The sequence below is a fragment of the Urocitellus parryii genome, chromosome 4, assembly GCF_045843805.1.
Source record: "Urocitellus parryii isolate mUroPar1 chromosome 4, mUroPar1.hap1, whole genome shotgun sequence".
In the NCBI taxonomy this organism is placed as follows: Eukaryota; Metazoa; Chordata; class Mammalia; order Rodentia; family Sciuridae; genus Urocitellus; species Urocitellus parryii.
In genome coordinates this window covers 72,965,251-72,980,810 of record NC_135534.1, presented here as the reverse complement: position 1 = coordinate 72,980,810, position 15,560 = coordinate 72,965,251, and the positions used below count along the sequence as shown (strand labels likewise).

The following is a 15,560-nucleotide window of genomic DNA, read 5'->3' as shown; positions in this document are numbered from 1 at the left end:
GGTGTTGGCAAACTCTGAAAGAGATCAGTCTGGGAATGCAGTAATTATAGCTTAAAACGCTTGAGAAGTTATGGTTGGAATATGTGTCCAATGCTTATGTTACAAAAGCCCAAATAAAAATATATGACCAGAAAATGAATTATTCTTTTCCTGGGTAGAACTTGCATTTTCTGTAATCATTATTGATGTAGTTAATTCACCTTGAGAGACTCACTGGAAGACAGTATTAACAGTGGCACAATGAATGCAGCATCATAAATAATGTAATCAGCATTAAATAATGGTATTAGGGAACTGCAGAAGCAAGATCTATATATTTAAATACAAATAGGTTCCGAAGAGTCATTGCACTGTGAATCCTAACAACATTACTACTCTTATTGCAGTGGAAGATACGAAATTTACATGTGACAAAAAGAACATAGGATATTTCCTAGTTTAGAGATTATGTCTGTTTATTAAGAATTATTGCATATACAGATTAGACAATAAACATGTATCTCTTTTCTACTCATTTTTCTAAATCTTCACTGATAAACCACTCTACATGGGCTCATAGCTTTTGTAAATATTTTAAATTAAATTAGACAAGGCTTTGGGGGAAAAAAAAGCCTTATGGTGGAACCTGATTAAAGAAGAGCAGAAATTAGGAGAAATCAGAAACCATGAGAATATATCTTAGAAACAGAGGAGGTTCAAAGAGATCAAATTAAAATAAGGAATGTAATGATATTGGGCTAAAGAAAGAAAGAAGCTTTTCTAAGGAAATTAATGCAGAACTATTTGGGGATAAAATGTATCTGCAGCTTATTTATTTAATTTTTTTAACTTTTTCTTTAAAGACTTTGAGGCACTATAGAAAGATCTTACTGGTACATATGAAAAAAGATAGAGATGATCATGATTGAGAGAAGACAATTTAATCAGTAAACTTTAATGCCTGTTAGCTAATCCTGAAGCTGAAGTTCTGGAAATATGACATGCTACAGAGCTGAAAGGAACAGGTAATTAGTATTCTCCTTCTTCTTCATCCTCTCCTTCAACAGAATCTATGCCAGGTTCCTCATAATCTATCTTTAGGGCAGCCATGTCCTCATGGGCCTCAGAAAACTCTCCCTCCTCAATCCCCTCACCCACATACCAGTGAACAAAAGCACATTTGGCATACATCAGATCAAACTTGTGATCCAGGAGAGCTGTAGCTTATCTTTAAACAGTCCAGCAAAAACATATACACATATATGTATATGTGTGTACATGGACAGACATACCAAGAGAGGGAGAGGGAGAGGGAGGGGGAAATAAGCATATAGAAAAGGCAGAATTTAAAGATAATTGAATCTGGATGGTATGATTAGATGCTGTAACACTGTAGTATTCTTTTAGCCATTGTACTTGCAAATTATCAAAATAAAAAGCTGGGGGGGAGATGAGCAAGAAGGTAAAATACAGGAGGTGTAGGTATATATTTTGTTTTTCTGGAATAAGATCCCAACAAAGATGAATGTAATGGTATAACAGTACAAATAGACTAGCACCAATATGGCGCTCATCATTTTCTTAGACTGTAGGAAAGAAGTTATGGGGGACTACAGACAAGTAAGTAAGTATGGGTGTGGGAAGTTCAGGGAATACCAGGTGATCTTAATACTCTTCATGAAGTAAGAAAAGAATAGCAATAGCTTGGTGGCATAAAGATTGTGAAGATTTGGAATCATTTTCTGTGAGATATGACAAAGGAAGCTGTTTTAGTCAGCTTTTCTTCTGCTGGGATCAAAAGACCTGATAAGAACAATTTTAGAGGAGGAAAAGTTTATTTAGGGCTCACAGTTTCAGAGGTCTCAGTCCATATGCAGCAGGCTCCATTGCTCTGGGCCCAAGGTGAGGCAGATCGTTATGATGGAAGAGTGAGGTGGAAAAAAGTGGCTCAGGACATGGCACCAGAAAGTAGAGAGCACCGCTCATCATAGGCAAAATCTATATTCCAAAGGCTTGCTCCCAGGGACTTACCTCCTCTAGCCACACACTACCTGCCTATTGTTACCACTTAGTTAATCCATTCAAATAGACTAATACATTGATTAGGTTAAGGCTTTCAAACCTATTTGTTTTACCTCTAAACTTTTTTGAGATGTCTCATACATGAGATTTTGGAAGATACCACATATCCAAAACATAATAGAAGCTGACCAGGGATACTGTAAAATATTTCACAGGACACAGCTGAAGTGCTGCTTGGAGTGTGGAAACTACTCCTTTTTTTTGGCTTCTATGAGCATTCCAAGTTTATCTTCTGTCATAGAACATAATATGCCCCCCCCCGCCCTCAAAAAAAGAACATAGTCCAGTTGTTTTATCACTCTACTTCTACTAGACAATGAGTTTGAATTAAGGGGGCCTAACTTTCATTTTTGAGTTTCTATAACAAGCACAGTACCTGGTATGTAGTAAGCATTCAATGGATATTTATTAAAAAATGACTGTGCATATAACTTTTAAAAATGTAAGTTTTTATTGATTTCTTCTTACCTGCTGGGTTAACCACTTCTCTTTCATGCTCCCATAGCAATATCTATGTGTGTAACACCCATTACAAACCTTGGATCAGAAAATACCAGATCTCAGCTGAACAGTTAAGATTTTATGTTTGATTTCCAAAGGCTTTATTTTCTGATTTTAACAAATACTTTTAAAAAGCAAAATTAACAATATTACTATCTGTAATCAACATAAGATAAAGTGCTCAATAATCTAAATAAACAGTATTCTGGATAAAACCGGGGGGGGGGGGGATATGGTTTTACACTTTAAAAGACCCAGTACAGTCCCTTTCTTATTTACTTCTGTCAGAGTATTCAAAATGTAAAGAATGCTCTCCATGCCACTGGAGGGAAGTTTCCAAACAGATTTACCTTTTTTACTTAAAAGTTGAAGAACTGAGTTCAGGTGACTTTTTATGAAAACAATTCAGGTGACCAAGTACTTTTAGTATCAGAAACTGAAGATGGAAGGCAATATTTGACTTCTGAAAAACAATCAAGTCCAAGAATTGACTCTTTGGAAATCCAGCCTGACTGTTTACAGCTATATTTAGGAGTTTTCTGTTTTGCAACTATTTCTGTTGACATATTCTTAAACTTTTTCTTGACTAAAAATACATCAGTTCTTTGCTTGACTTGCTTTAGTTTCTTTCTTGGTAATTCTCTTTGATCAGGAGAATTATGGGCAGTAAAGCACTTCCTTAGACCTATGACTTGGAATCCAAGCGTATCTTTTTTTGTGGTAGGAGGGACCCATTCCTCAATATCAGTTTCAAGACACTCAGAAATACTACAATTGCTGAACATCTCCGGGCTTCTGAATTTCTGGCTATGTGTTTTCATGTGTTTTGAGCAGCTTGGGGTGGCTGGCTGTTTGTCATTTTCAGGAGAAATCCTTATTTTTTTATGTTTAGCATCAAGATCTGAATAAAAGGCAGGCAATTTTTTGAAAGCTTCATTTATCCCATTAATTTTTTGGTGGAATCTTGCAATTGGAGTTGACTGTGAACATGGAACAAAGTCTTGGCTCTCTTCAAGGTCACATTCTGAATCTGACTGAAAATGAGGTGGAGGAGAGTATGTTCTTAGATACTTAGAGGTAGATAGGCTTTGCAAGGATGATTTTTGTGAAGTTTTGCTGGAATTGTCAGAAAGTGATCTTACTGAAAAATCAGGCTCTGCAAGATGATTTTCTGTCAAGGATGTTTCCCACTGTAACAAAATATCCTGTGGTTTTTTGATAATTTCTGTTGCAATGGCCACATCTTTAGCAATATCATCAAAGAGATCAGCAGAAGCATTGTAGCTATCTTCATGATCAGAATAGCTTTGTGTTAAGTTATTATCGATATGTCCAAAAGGCATTTCTTTCAATGTATTTGTACTTGTACTATTACAAAGAGTTTCTAAAGAATATGTTAGTTTCTTACAAATTGTAAAACTGTCACCTTGATTCTTTGGCGACCTATAAAATTGTTTGTTTCCTAATATGCAAACATCAGAAACATCATTGCACTTTCTAGAACATGGAGCTGTCAACTCTTCATTCATTTCTGAAAATGACTTTTCTCCACTAAAATATTTGACACTGAGACAAAACTGGTCATTCTCTGAAGTACTGGGCCTAAGTGAAATTTCATCCTTATGTGGTAGAATCCTGATAGTCTTTTTAACTGTTGTTTCTAAATCTTTTGAAGATGGAAATAGAGTTGAAAGATAAGGGTCTGGGAGAAAATATTCTGAAATATCCCTTCCATTATTGCCTATAGAGACAACCTCTGCTGTGTTATCTGATTTTGACTCCTTTTGAATAACAGGACTTAGATTTGCTTCACAGCTGGAAAAGAAGTTATCTTTGCTACAGCGTGTTTTGACTTTAGCTTGTGATGATCTTAAAACTATAGGTGATGAATACAGAGCTTCAGCAGTTCTCTGGGGAGTCACACATAACCTGCTGTGGTCTGCAAGGAATTTACTGATGTCATTATCTACGTCATGTTTCTTTTTCCTGGCATCTGTTTGGGATATAGCAATCTCAGTTTCAAGAACCGCTAGAAATTTGTTCAGGCTTTCAGAGAATGGCAGATCATCCCAAATCATAGAGTCATTATCATGGGAATTGATAGTTCTCTCCCCAGTTCTAAATGATGAAGATGGACAATATGCAGATATTTCTTGAAGGCTAGTGGTGGTATTTACATCATGATGTGGATAACATTTAATCTCACTTTGAGAATAACTATTGTTAATTTTCACTGGACTATGGAAGGATTCTGCATTATTTGACTCAAGTGGCTCTTGTATTTTCAAAGGAAATAAATTAAAGTCAGTAACTCTAATTTCATGATGATTGCTATGAATTGTACTTGGTTGATTAGCTTGTAAGCCAAGTTCCTCATCCATCTTTTCTGTTGTACTCTTTTTATCCATATATGAAATGAGTCTCCACGAACCCTGAACGGGATCACAGCAACTGCTAGAACTAGTAACATTTGCAAAGGAGATGCACTTTCTGTTTTGATGAAGAGAACTAATGGCCATTGTTTGTTCTGAAGCTGACAAATCATCATTATCTGTTAGTGGTGAAACAATGGAAGTGAGTTCAAGTGATGGCTGCCAGAATCTTGAAAAATCATCTTGGCTGTGGAGCTCCGAAAAATAGGAAGTGCTTTCAGAGCCATTTATGCTGCTGAGATCACTATTTGAATGATCTAAAGCAAGTAAGTGACTATTAGGTTCCTGGAAGGCACAGTGAAGTTTCCTGAAACTGGAAGTCTGCAAAAGCTGCTGAAAGTAGTCAATGACAGTAAAGCCCGCAACATGGGGGTTTGGTAGAAGAATCTGACAAGCGACTAGTGCTCTGACTTCTCTTTTGTGGCCATGGCAATGTGGTAAGAAGTTATTAGAACCTGAACCATTTCCATATTGTTTTTCAAAATTCTGTGAAAGAAGTAAATAAATTAAAATGAAAAGAAAATGTTCCTCCTTTGATCCAAAAAGTAAACAGGAATTTAAAAGGTTAAAGCAGATACAACTATAACCCTTACCCCCTCTAATTTCACTTCCTTTAGTGTTCCAGGCAGAATGGCATATACAAAAGGAAATACACTTTGGAATAGAGAGACTTTTCTTCAAATCTTGGTTCCAGTATTTACTAAGTAGTGTTAAAGCTTTGAGCAATTTATTTAACCTCCCCGAGCCTTAGTTTTCTCATTTTTTAAACAAGAATAAAAATGGAGAATTGTTATTTAGCATGAGTTGCTTAATAAAGGTTAGCTCCCATTATATTTGGGAGAGAAAGAAAGAGGAAGAAAAGAGAAGAACCAAACCCAAGATTTTAACAAAGTAAAGCTCTGTATCACTTGGCTTCACTTTTTTCTGTTTTTTTTTTTTTTTCCTCACTGTTCAGCTATGGACTGCTCTATTCCTTCTTTTAAAACCCTGATTCTCGTGTGGACAAAATTCTTTATTCCCTTCAGTATACATAAGACAGTAAACTACTCCTTTAGAGTCAGTACATTCTTTTACTCCTTCTACAGGTTCTTTTATAATTACAGTTGTACCATATAACTTGAGCACATTTTGGAGAGTGAAATAAATATAAAATATCTGAGTTTTTAAAATTCATAATAAATTCCTAGTTTTAAAGTTCAGAAAGCATTTGAACTGGGCTTTTCTGACATTTGAAAGAGGAAGTTGTGACATATGATGTTTAAACAGACCTTCTATAGGCTATATTTACACAGTATAAAGTGCTTCTACAGGCCTTCAAATTTATATATAACTTCTAAAAACTATTTAGAAAATTCAAATCATTTCATTACAATCGGAATGCTAACAAAACTCTAAAAGAAAACTAGTATCCATTACCGTCACTCCAAAAATAAAGCTTTGTCCGACAAAACAAGTTTCAACAGCTTTAGTTAATAGGTTCTGAGTTACATCACTGCCCAGTGTTTCCGGGATTTTATTAGGATCCTGAATATACCTAGAAAGAAAATAAAAATTGTGAAGAACTTGAAAATTCTAATTTGCAATAACATTAGTAGACACAATTAGTTTGAAAATGTGGCAGGAAACTTCAGTTACATACAGAAAAAGAAAGTAGCTTTATAAACTAAGCATTTTATTCCCTCTAGTTTTCTCATAACATAGAAAAAATAAAAACCCTACAAAACTCCAATGTATCCAGTGTGAATAAAACACATACTTGTCTAATCACCAGGCCCAGCAATTATACTAGGAAAAAATAGAGGCAACAGTGGGGGGTAGCAGCCTTTCCTCTTCCCTAACAATTCTGGCTATAGTCCCTGTAGTGTCCCTTTTTCTAAATCAGTTTGCCCTCAACTACAAAACATGGAATAGCTTTCTTCTGTCAAGTGACTGGGGGGAGGGGAAGCAGAAGGTCAAATGTTCAATTGCTTACACAAATCTGCCATTTTCATGTTTTTTTAGATTTATACAGATGAAATTATAAAGCAAATGAAAGAAATGACAAAATTTCAACTTCTGATACAGGACTATTCCCTTAAACAGTTTCTCTTGCCTCAGGGATCCTCAAACACCTGAATGTTAACCTCAGTCTGGATCATCTTTCAGTTTGAAATGATTTTACTTTCTTATCTAAGTTTCTGTATCTTGGATTAGTTTTCTAACTTAATATTTTAATAATTATAGCTTAGTTACCCTGAATGAAAGAAGCTTGGTATAACATCAACATGATACATACTCATGAGATAAGTATTTCCCCCCTTTTCTCACGTGATTATTACTTAAGGAAACTGATGATCTGAGGTTAAAAGACTATCTTTTTTAAGGGTACCAGGAATTGAACTCAGGGATACTCAACCAGTGAGCCACATTCCAAGCCCTGTTTTGTATTTTATTTATAGACAGGTCTCATTGAGTTGCTCAGTGCCTTGCTTTTGTTGAGGCTGGCTTTGAATTCGTGATCCTCCTGCCTCAGCCTCCCAAGCTGCTGGGATTACAGGTGTGCGCCACCGCGCCAGGCTATCTTTTTACTAAATGTATCTCACCTTAAAACACTTATCTTCAAATTGGCATACTAAAGGAGCAGTCAGAAAAAAGAATGCTTTAAATATTCTTACCTGTGTAAACCAGTGGCAGTCAGACCAAAAAATGTGTCTAAGCAGCTTCCAAATACAGTAATAGCAAATAATTTATTTGATTCTGCAACTTTCAAAGAGAGTTTATATCTGTAGCTGGCATTTTCAGCTTCACCAGTGGAGCCACATTTTGGACAACTAGATCTAAAGAGTGGGGAAAAAAGTATAGAAATTTTCATTAAATATTTTTTTATATTACAAAAACCAAGAAAAGTAAAAATTTAAATTATAGTTCTCATAGAAATACTCCTAGTAATTTACATTCTTCTTAAACTATTTATGATCAACTTGTTTTGAATTTCTCTGTTCCTAATAGCTAGCTTTGCTAATTCAAATTAAGTATCTCCAAACTGACAGAAATGCATGCCAAACATAGCAAAGTAATGAATAACTGTGTATGCATGCATGAGAGAGGATGAGACTAACATGTACTCTTTAAATATTTATACCCAAAGTACTTAGCTAATTGCATTCTTCTTACCATTATAAAAAATTACTATCTTTAATCCATTGGAATATATTGAGAATTGATCAGATTACAAAAATTATATATAAAAAAACCATGTGATTTAACTTGTTTTCAAGACAATGTGCAACTGTGGCCAAATACTTTTTAGTCAAAAAGTATACATAAAGTGTATTGCTGTCTGTTCTTGGGATATTATATTCCTGAAATCTGGAGTACCTTATTTGTAAAATCCAGGCCTGAGGAAAGATGAAATGAGATAAATTTAAAAAAATAGTATAAATCTTGCCAAACTAATGAATTTGTCTGCTTTCCCACTGTGGTGATTATTGTCACTTCTACTTAGCATTTCCCTCTTTTCTAGTTTAAAATAATATAATTCTGATTTCCATTTTTCATGCTCTTAATTTAGGAAAACTGATCCTTTAAAACATATTATGGTAATGGATAATACTACAACTTTGTTTTTTCTTCATGTTGCTAGTGATCTGTTTTAAAATAGACTGGCAAAGTGCAAAAAGAAAGTAATGTTAAAGATAGCTGTATAAACTTGACTGCCGTCAGCCACTAGAGGGAGTATAAAATCCTTATTTCTCAAAGTAACTTCCAAAAAGCCTTCACATAAGGTCAGTTTTGGATATACTATCATAGATTGGTGTTAATTATTTTTTTTGTCATACCGAGGATAGATCTGTACTAATCAATTCATGTAATCATACTGAAATATTCTGGACTCTTGTGCTGTATGCTGGTCATAGAATAAACAGACTCACTTTGGGGGATAAAACCATTTCTCATTAATACCAACCTCTAGTGAAATGAACCGTTTCAAATATGCATTAAAATTTTTTAAAGGTTATGCATTAATAATGCATTAAGGTCTAATGTAAAATTCCTAGTAAATCTTTGAATAATTAACATAATGTTTTGCACTACAATGCATAATACCTATATTTTTTAATTAAAATACTTAACTGACAAAGATTGAATATATTCAAGGTATACAATATGATGATTTGAAATACATGTGATTACCACAATCAAATGAACACATCCATCCTAATCCATACTGTACATTAAACCCCAGAACTTGTTCATCTTATATCTTTTCATTAATCTATTAAAAATAATAAACCCACTACATGGTTGGTTAGAACATATTTTCATTCATAATACATAACTGTCTATTCCCAAATTTAAAAAAGTGAGAAGAGACAGGCAGTGTTTTACATTTTGCAAATCTCTTTAAAATCTGGCTTAATAAAAAGGTAGCTGGATTCACATGTTCCACTTCTCTGCTCTATCTACTGTGATATCACAGGTCACCTGGCCTTTGGTAAATTCCACTGTACACATATGAGAGTGAAAAAGGCAAATAATGCCTTAGAATTACTATGAAAATAGTTCTGAACTTGAAGAAGCCTCTGCGCAGATCTATCTGAAATGACTACTGTAGTTTTAAACCTTTTTGTTTGGTCCAAACTAAAATACCAAGTTTCATTATTTTCCTAGTGTACCTATATTTAGCCCAGAAGTAGAATTTATGAGATCAGTAAATCTGTTTTCTTAGCTTTGAAATCCTCTGAAAATCTGATTAAAGCAACTGACTTTTTCTCTTAGAAAAAAATTTACAGTCAATTACACAATATTTTACATATCTTGGACATTGAAGGAAGCATCCACACCTACAATTTATTTACATTCCAGGTTAAGAACATCCAGACTATGCGATTATCACACAATGTCCCTTATAGATCCAGACTACACTAAATACTACAAAGTAATAAAAAATTGTTTAAAAAAGTATACCTAAAGTGTAAAGCACTGAGTTCCATCCTCAGTACCACGTTAAAAAAAAAAGTATCCCTAAGGCTTCTACACACTATATCTCCCCAAAGAAAACTATGATCTATGTGTGGAACTCAATTTGACTTGCTTAATTAAGTAAATAATACTAACTTTTTTGGGTGGTTGGGGATGGTGATGAGGAGAATAGGTAGATATAGACTAAAGGGATTATGCATCCCCTTAAGCCAACAGGCAATTTGCATATTTGGGCTGGATGGATAGCTTATATTGATAAATCCCCTCCCTTGCTCATAATTTTGGGATAGTACACAAACTCTATCAATTCCCCAACATATACAACCCCCCCCCACACACACATTTATGACTGAGCTATGCCTTCCCCAGCCCCAATAGTTTTTATATTTGTATGTCTATGTTTTTATATCAGGAAATCCTTTTCCAACAATAATTTGGAACCCTAATGAGAATGAAAATGAATGTCTTATTGAAACTAAGGTAAGGGTTCCAGAGCCCAACCTACTAGTACTCAATACTATCCACCATTGCTAGTTTAATCCGTCTCCTTCAAGAAGCACCTCCATAGAACTTCAGGTCTCTGAAGAATAGTTTTAAAACCCATTTAATATTGGAAGTTTAAAAAAGAAAAAAGAAGAAAGTTAACACCATAAAACACAAAACACCTATTATGGCTATCAGCACTAAGAATTTGAGGTCAAATAAAATCTTTGGGAAGCAGTCTCTTCTGTTTTCTATGTTGACTGACTTCAAGTTAGGGAAAAAAAAAAAAGAAAGAGCAGAAACAAAATTAGAGAAGAAAAAAAAGTAGCAGATATTATGGGAGTAGATTCTTTGGTTCTGTAATATTGCCAATGTAATATATATAGAGAACAAGTAATTGTTCCATAATCATCTACATTTCCACAGGCAAGGACCAAATGCTGTGGTGTTTGTTGTAACTCAATGGTTCAGTCAGAGCTCTTTTTCCAGCTCTGGGAAAAAGAAGGGGAGGTATCATTCTGGAGAAAAATTCCACTGCTAATCTGGAGGTAATATGTTGATTATGAGTGAAGACAGCAGTCAGATAGTTTAGACTTAAATGTTTCTGACTAGCTGGATGTGTGGGCAGATTGCTTAACTTTTCTAAGTTTTAGTTGTTTCCTTTTAAACTGGCATTAACAATAGCATCTACTTCATAGTCTTTTGTATTAAAAAGTCTCCAAAGCTCCTAGCACAGTGCCTGGCACATAATAAACATTCATGTATGTTATATATTATCACCAGTCTAAAGAGGTAACAATGGCATTATTATTTAACCTACATTTTTGAAGATTATCATATTTTATAATTACATATTATACATATATTACTAATTATGTATCAAATGTTCTAAGCATGTTATGTATATATCTTACTTGATCCTTGTAAGAACCCTATAAGACAGCTGTAACTTTCCCCATTTTTGGGCTCAGATAATTTAAATGACTTGCCCAAGGCCACACAGTTCAAGTGGCCAGGCTGGGATTTGAATCCAGGCAGTCTGGCTCCACAGAATCATGCTTTTAATCACCATGATATACTGCAATAGGTAATGTATACTTACAGTGGAACTTTTTACAATAATGACTAATATTTTGGAGATCCTAATATGTCATGAAATATAATAGGAGATTGCTGTGCATTATCTCTATAAATAATTAGATCCATAGAAGTTAAATATTTTGCCCAAAGTCATACAATTAGTAAGTGTCAGAGCCTATCTGCTCACTTGTGTTTTCTGAAGCTTGAAATTGTTCCATTATACCATGCTGTTTCTAAGAATCCATCTTGATAAGACAAATAGCCCATGGCTTTTAGTTGTTTCAAATGATAGTTAGGAACCTGAAAATGAGTGAACCTAAGATAATGTAGGCACTATTATGCTGCCATTTATTCATTTATTTAACAAACATTTGTTGAGCATTTTCTATGAACTAAGCCCCAGGCTGGATGCCACGGATTTAATGAAGAATCACACAAACAGGGTCTTTCTCTCAGAGCTTACATATGAGAACTTGCATGGTTAAATAAAGGAATAGTGGTAACTATGCAAGGACAACCTTAATCCTAAATGTGAGTTAGAACTGCTAATCCTTCTCCCCTTCCCTGTTTGATGTTAACTAGAGAAAAATACTAGTTAAGAATATTGCTGGCAGAAGATCAGTAAAGCAGAGGCAGGGGAACAGGGGAGGTTGGAGGGCATTATGGTTTAGATATTAAGTATCTATGGAGAGCAGTGACTTGAATCATGAGCTCTGACTGCCTCAGAATTGTGGCTGTGCTTTGCTCTGGGAACTTTCTGTGCAAAGATACAGGACCAGATTGCTCAGGAATGAGGGTAAAGCCCTGCCTGAGCAAGTTATGTGCAAAGGTATGAAACAATAATAGTGTCCGACTTTGAGCTCAGACACCAGCTGCTGGGAATAGAGAATTCTGAGCATAACAAGATAACCACAATATCTTGCAAGTGCTACAACTTTCAAGCCTGTCTGCTTTGCAGAAACTCTGGACAATTGGCTTCATGGGTATAGCAGGAAATAACAGGATGTTCCTAGCATTGCAATAGTAGAATAGCTACAAAAATGTTTCTAGTTCTGTAACTTTTTAGTGCACAAAGAATATTAACTTTCTTATTGTGAGACCCTATATAATAATGTGCTGAGCTAGCTCTGGGTCACAGTTCTTCCATCAGAGGTTATTGTCCCACCTTTCTCTCTATAAATATTTGTGCCTTTCTTAATCCTCCATTGCCCCTTGCCAGTTTCTAGGGTTTGGCCGTGCAGGTCCCAGCAGGTGTCTCCCAAAAGCTCATGTATGAGACAATGTAAGAAGGTCTAGAAGTAAAATCATCAGGCCATGAGAGCCATAATCCAATCAGTGAATTGATTCTCCAATAGTGATTAATTTAGTGGTAACTGAAAGAAGGCAGGGTGTGGCTTGAGGAGGTATGTCACTGGGGGCATGCCTTTGGGTTTATATTTTGTTGTGGTGAAGAGAACTCTTTCTTTGTGCTTCCTGGAATCATGCCTCGAGTTGCTTTTCTCTGTCATGGTGGTATGCCTCACTAAAGACCCCAAAGAATGGAGTCAGCCATCTTTGGACTAAGACCTCTATAACGATGAGCCTCCAAATAAACTTTTCCTCCTCTAATTTTTCTAGTCAGGTCTTTTGATCATAGCAGCAAAAAAATCTGACTAAAATGAGGCAGGGAGGTAAGGGCAAGTACTGAGGAATGAAGTGAAGCAAATCAGCATCCACATATTTATAATCATATCAAAATGAATCTAATGTTGCATATAGCTAATATGAACCAAGAAAAATTAATTAAAAAAAGAATGTTGTTGACACACTATTTGTACTTATATACTACTAACTATTTACTAGATATGTTAATCTTTTCTCCAGTCAGAGAGAGTATTTTTGAAGAACTCCAAACCTAACTTTTCTTTTTTAAAGATGGACACAATATCTTTATTTATATATGTGGCACTGAGGATCAAACCCAGTGCCTCACATGTGCTAGGCAAGTGCTCTACTGCTAAGCTATAATCCCAGCCCCTCCAAACCTAACTTGTCAATTCTACTTTATAAAGATCAGAGGAGGATCTTGGATTCTCAGCTATACTTGGTCTGCAGTTGAATATGATAAAGACTTTTTTTTCCCAACACCATTCTAGTGCTAAATAATAAAAATCACTACAGATTGAGCATTCCTAATCTGAAAATCTGAAATCCAAAATTCTCCAAAAGCTGAAATTTTTGAGTACTGACATGGCATTCACAAAGTTCTGGATTTTGGAGCATTTTGGATTTCAGATTTTTGGATTAGGATACTCAACTAGTAAAGTCTATGTAAATATCCTCAAATCTAAAACACCCCAAATCTGAAATACTTTAGGTTCCAAGCATTTCAGATAAAGGACACTTAACATGAATAACATAGTGTCTATTTTCAAGGTTTTTATATATATGTATTAAATAATTTGAGAGTCATACAAAAACAAACAAAAAACCTTTTACTTAATACCCAGGGATATTCTAAGAAGTAGGCTAAGATTTTATACCAGGATTGTGACTTGCTTCCCGAGAAGTTATTTTTTTTTTCCCCCTGAGGTAGGTACTTAGTAGAGACTTCACAGTGACTTGAAATTTCTCTCTAGAAAGTGGATTACTGGCCAGTTCTATTCTGGGATTTACAGCAGAACCAAACTCTGAGAATCACTGAGAGAATCTAATGTCCTCATATAATGAATTTAGTTTTTATTTGTCCTTGTACCATAGAAGAAGGTTTATATTGTGTACTGATATATTTCCTCTCTCATGCTTAGAGGCTTTATTTTTACCTTTTGGACACAAAGATTATCCGAGAGAAGCACATTTGACATGATGGATATATAAAACTCGAATTCTGAAGAGCAAGTACTGAGCCAAGAAGAAATTTTCTTCTTTTATTCATGCGTTCACACTGTGGCCTACAAAACAAAATAGTCACAGGGACGAAGATAGGTATTCCTTGGTTTCATTATTTTCTTAGGCACATGACAATCTCTTTAAGAATAAAGTAGTGTGTGTGGTATCGATATAAGGGAATGGAAGAAAAAAGGTCACACAAAAAATGCATTATTTTTAAAACCTGACTCCTTGACAGTGCAACAAATGATGGAAATGGCATCTTCCTTTCTTATGTCCTCCAAAATCCAGGTCCAGATGGTCCAGATGGCATCCACCAGTGGGCTAAGGGAAATAAAATAGGGCAAATGTTTATCCTGAAAATGCTGCTTAAAATCTTGCTATTTAGAATGAAGCTTCAAATCCTTACAACAGTCAGATTGTCTAGCCCTTGCCCAACTCCCTGAGCTCACTTTGTATCACTCTCCTCCTTGATCACTGCATTTCAAGCCATGCTGACCTGCTTTCTGTTCCTCATATATACAAAACAATTTGACTTCTCGAGCTTTTGTGCTTATTGTTCTCTGTCTAGAATGTTCTTCCATAGGACTTAGCATAGCTAGCTCCTTTGCTTCAACTTTAATGTGATTGCCTCTGGAGCCCTACCTTATATCAAGTAGGCACTGCCCACTGCCTCCCTTAGTTTCCATCCTCCCTTTAAAAAAACAATTTTTTTTAAAGTTGTAGATGGATACAATATCTTTATTTTTATTTATTTATTTTATGTGGTGCTGAGGATAGAACCCAGGGCCTCACTTGTGTGAGGCAAGCACTCTACCACTGAGCTACAATCCCAGCCTGATATATTATCCTTCAAAGTACCAATCATGTTCTATAATTATTGTACATATGCATTTACTTACTTTTGTTCTACCTCCCACTAATCTGAAAGTTAAAGTCAGGTATCTAATCTCCCTAATGCCTTTTTTCTTGATTTTCTTCCTTGATATTTATGTGCTAGTAGATTATACAAAAAAATAGTCTGAGTTGCGTTCCTTGCCTCTTGCCCCAATGGGATGTTTCCTATTTCTGTGCCTTTGTGTTTTTTACTCTTCCCTCTGCCTTAAACCTAAAATGGTCTTTCATTTTCCTGTTTCATGCTACTTTTTGAGATTCTTCTCAGTGGTTTTCTTC

General features: G+C 35.2%; 1 protein-coding gene across 1 annotated transcript; it reads right to left on the bottom strand.

The window, feature by feature from the left end:
• Positions 1–1,008: 1,008 nt before the first annotated feature.
• Ddias (DNA damage induced apoptosis suppressor) lies at positions 1,009–14,659 on the bottom strand. Its single transcript, XM_077797295.1, has 6 exons — positions 14,611–14,659; positions 14,321–14,449; positions 7,649–7,810; positions 6,411–6,528; positions 2,984–5,480; positions 1,009–1,202 (listed from the first exon to the last, which is right to left on the bottom strand). Exons 2-6 carry the CDS (start codon positions 14,431–14,433, stop codon positions 1,009–1,011), a joined length of 3,084 nt encoding a protein of 1,027 aa, XP_077653421.1. The 5' UTR covers positions 14,434–14,449; positions 14,611–14,659.
• Positions 14,660–15,560: the final 901 nt, after the last annotated feature.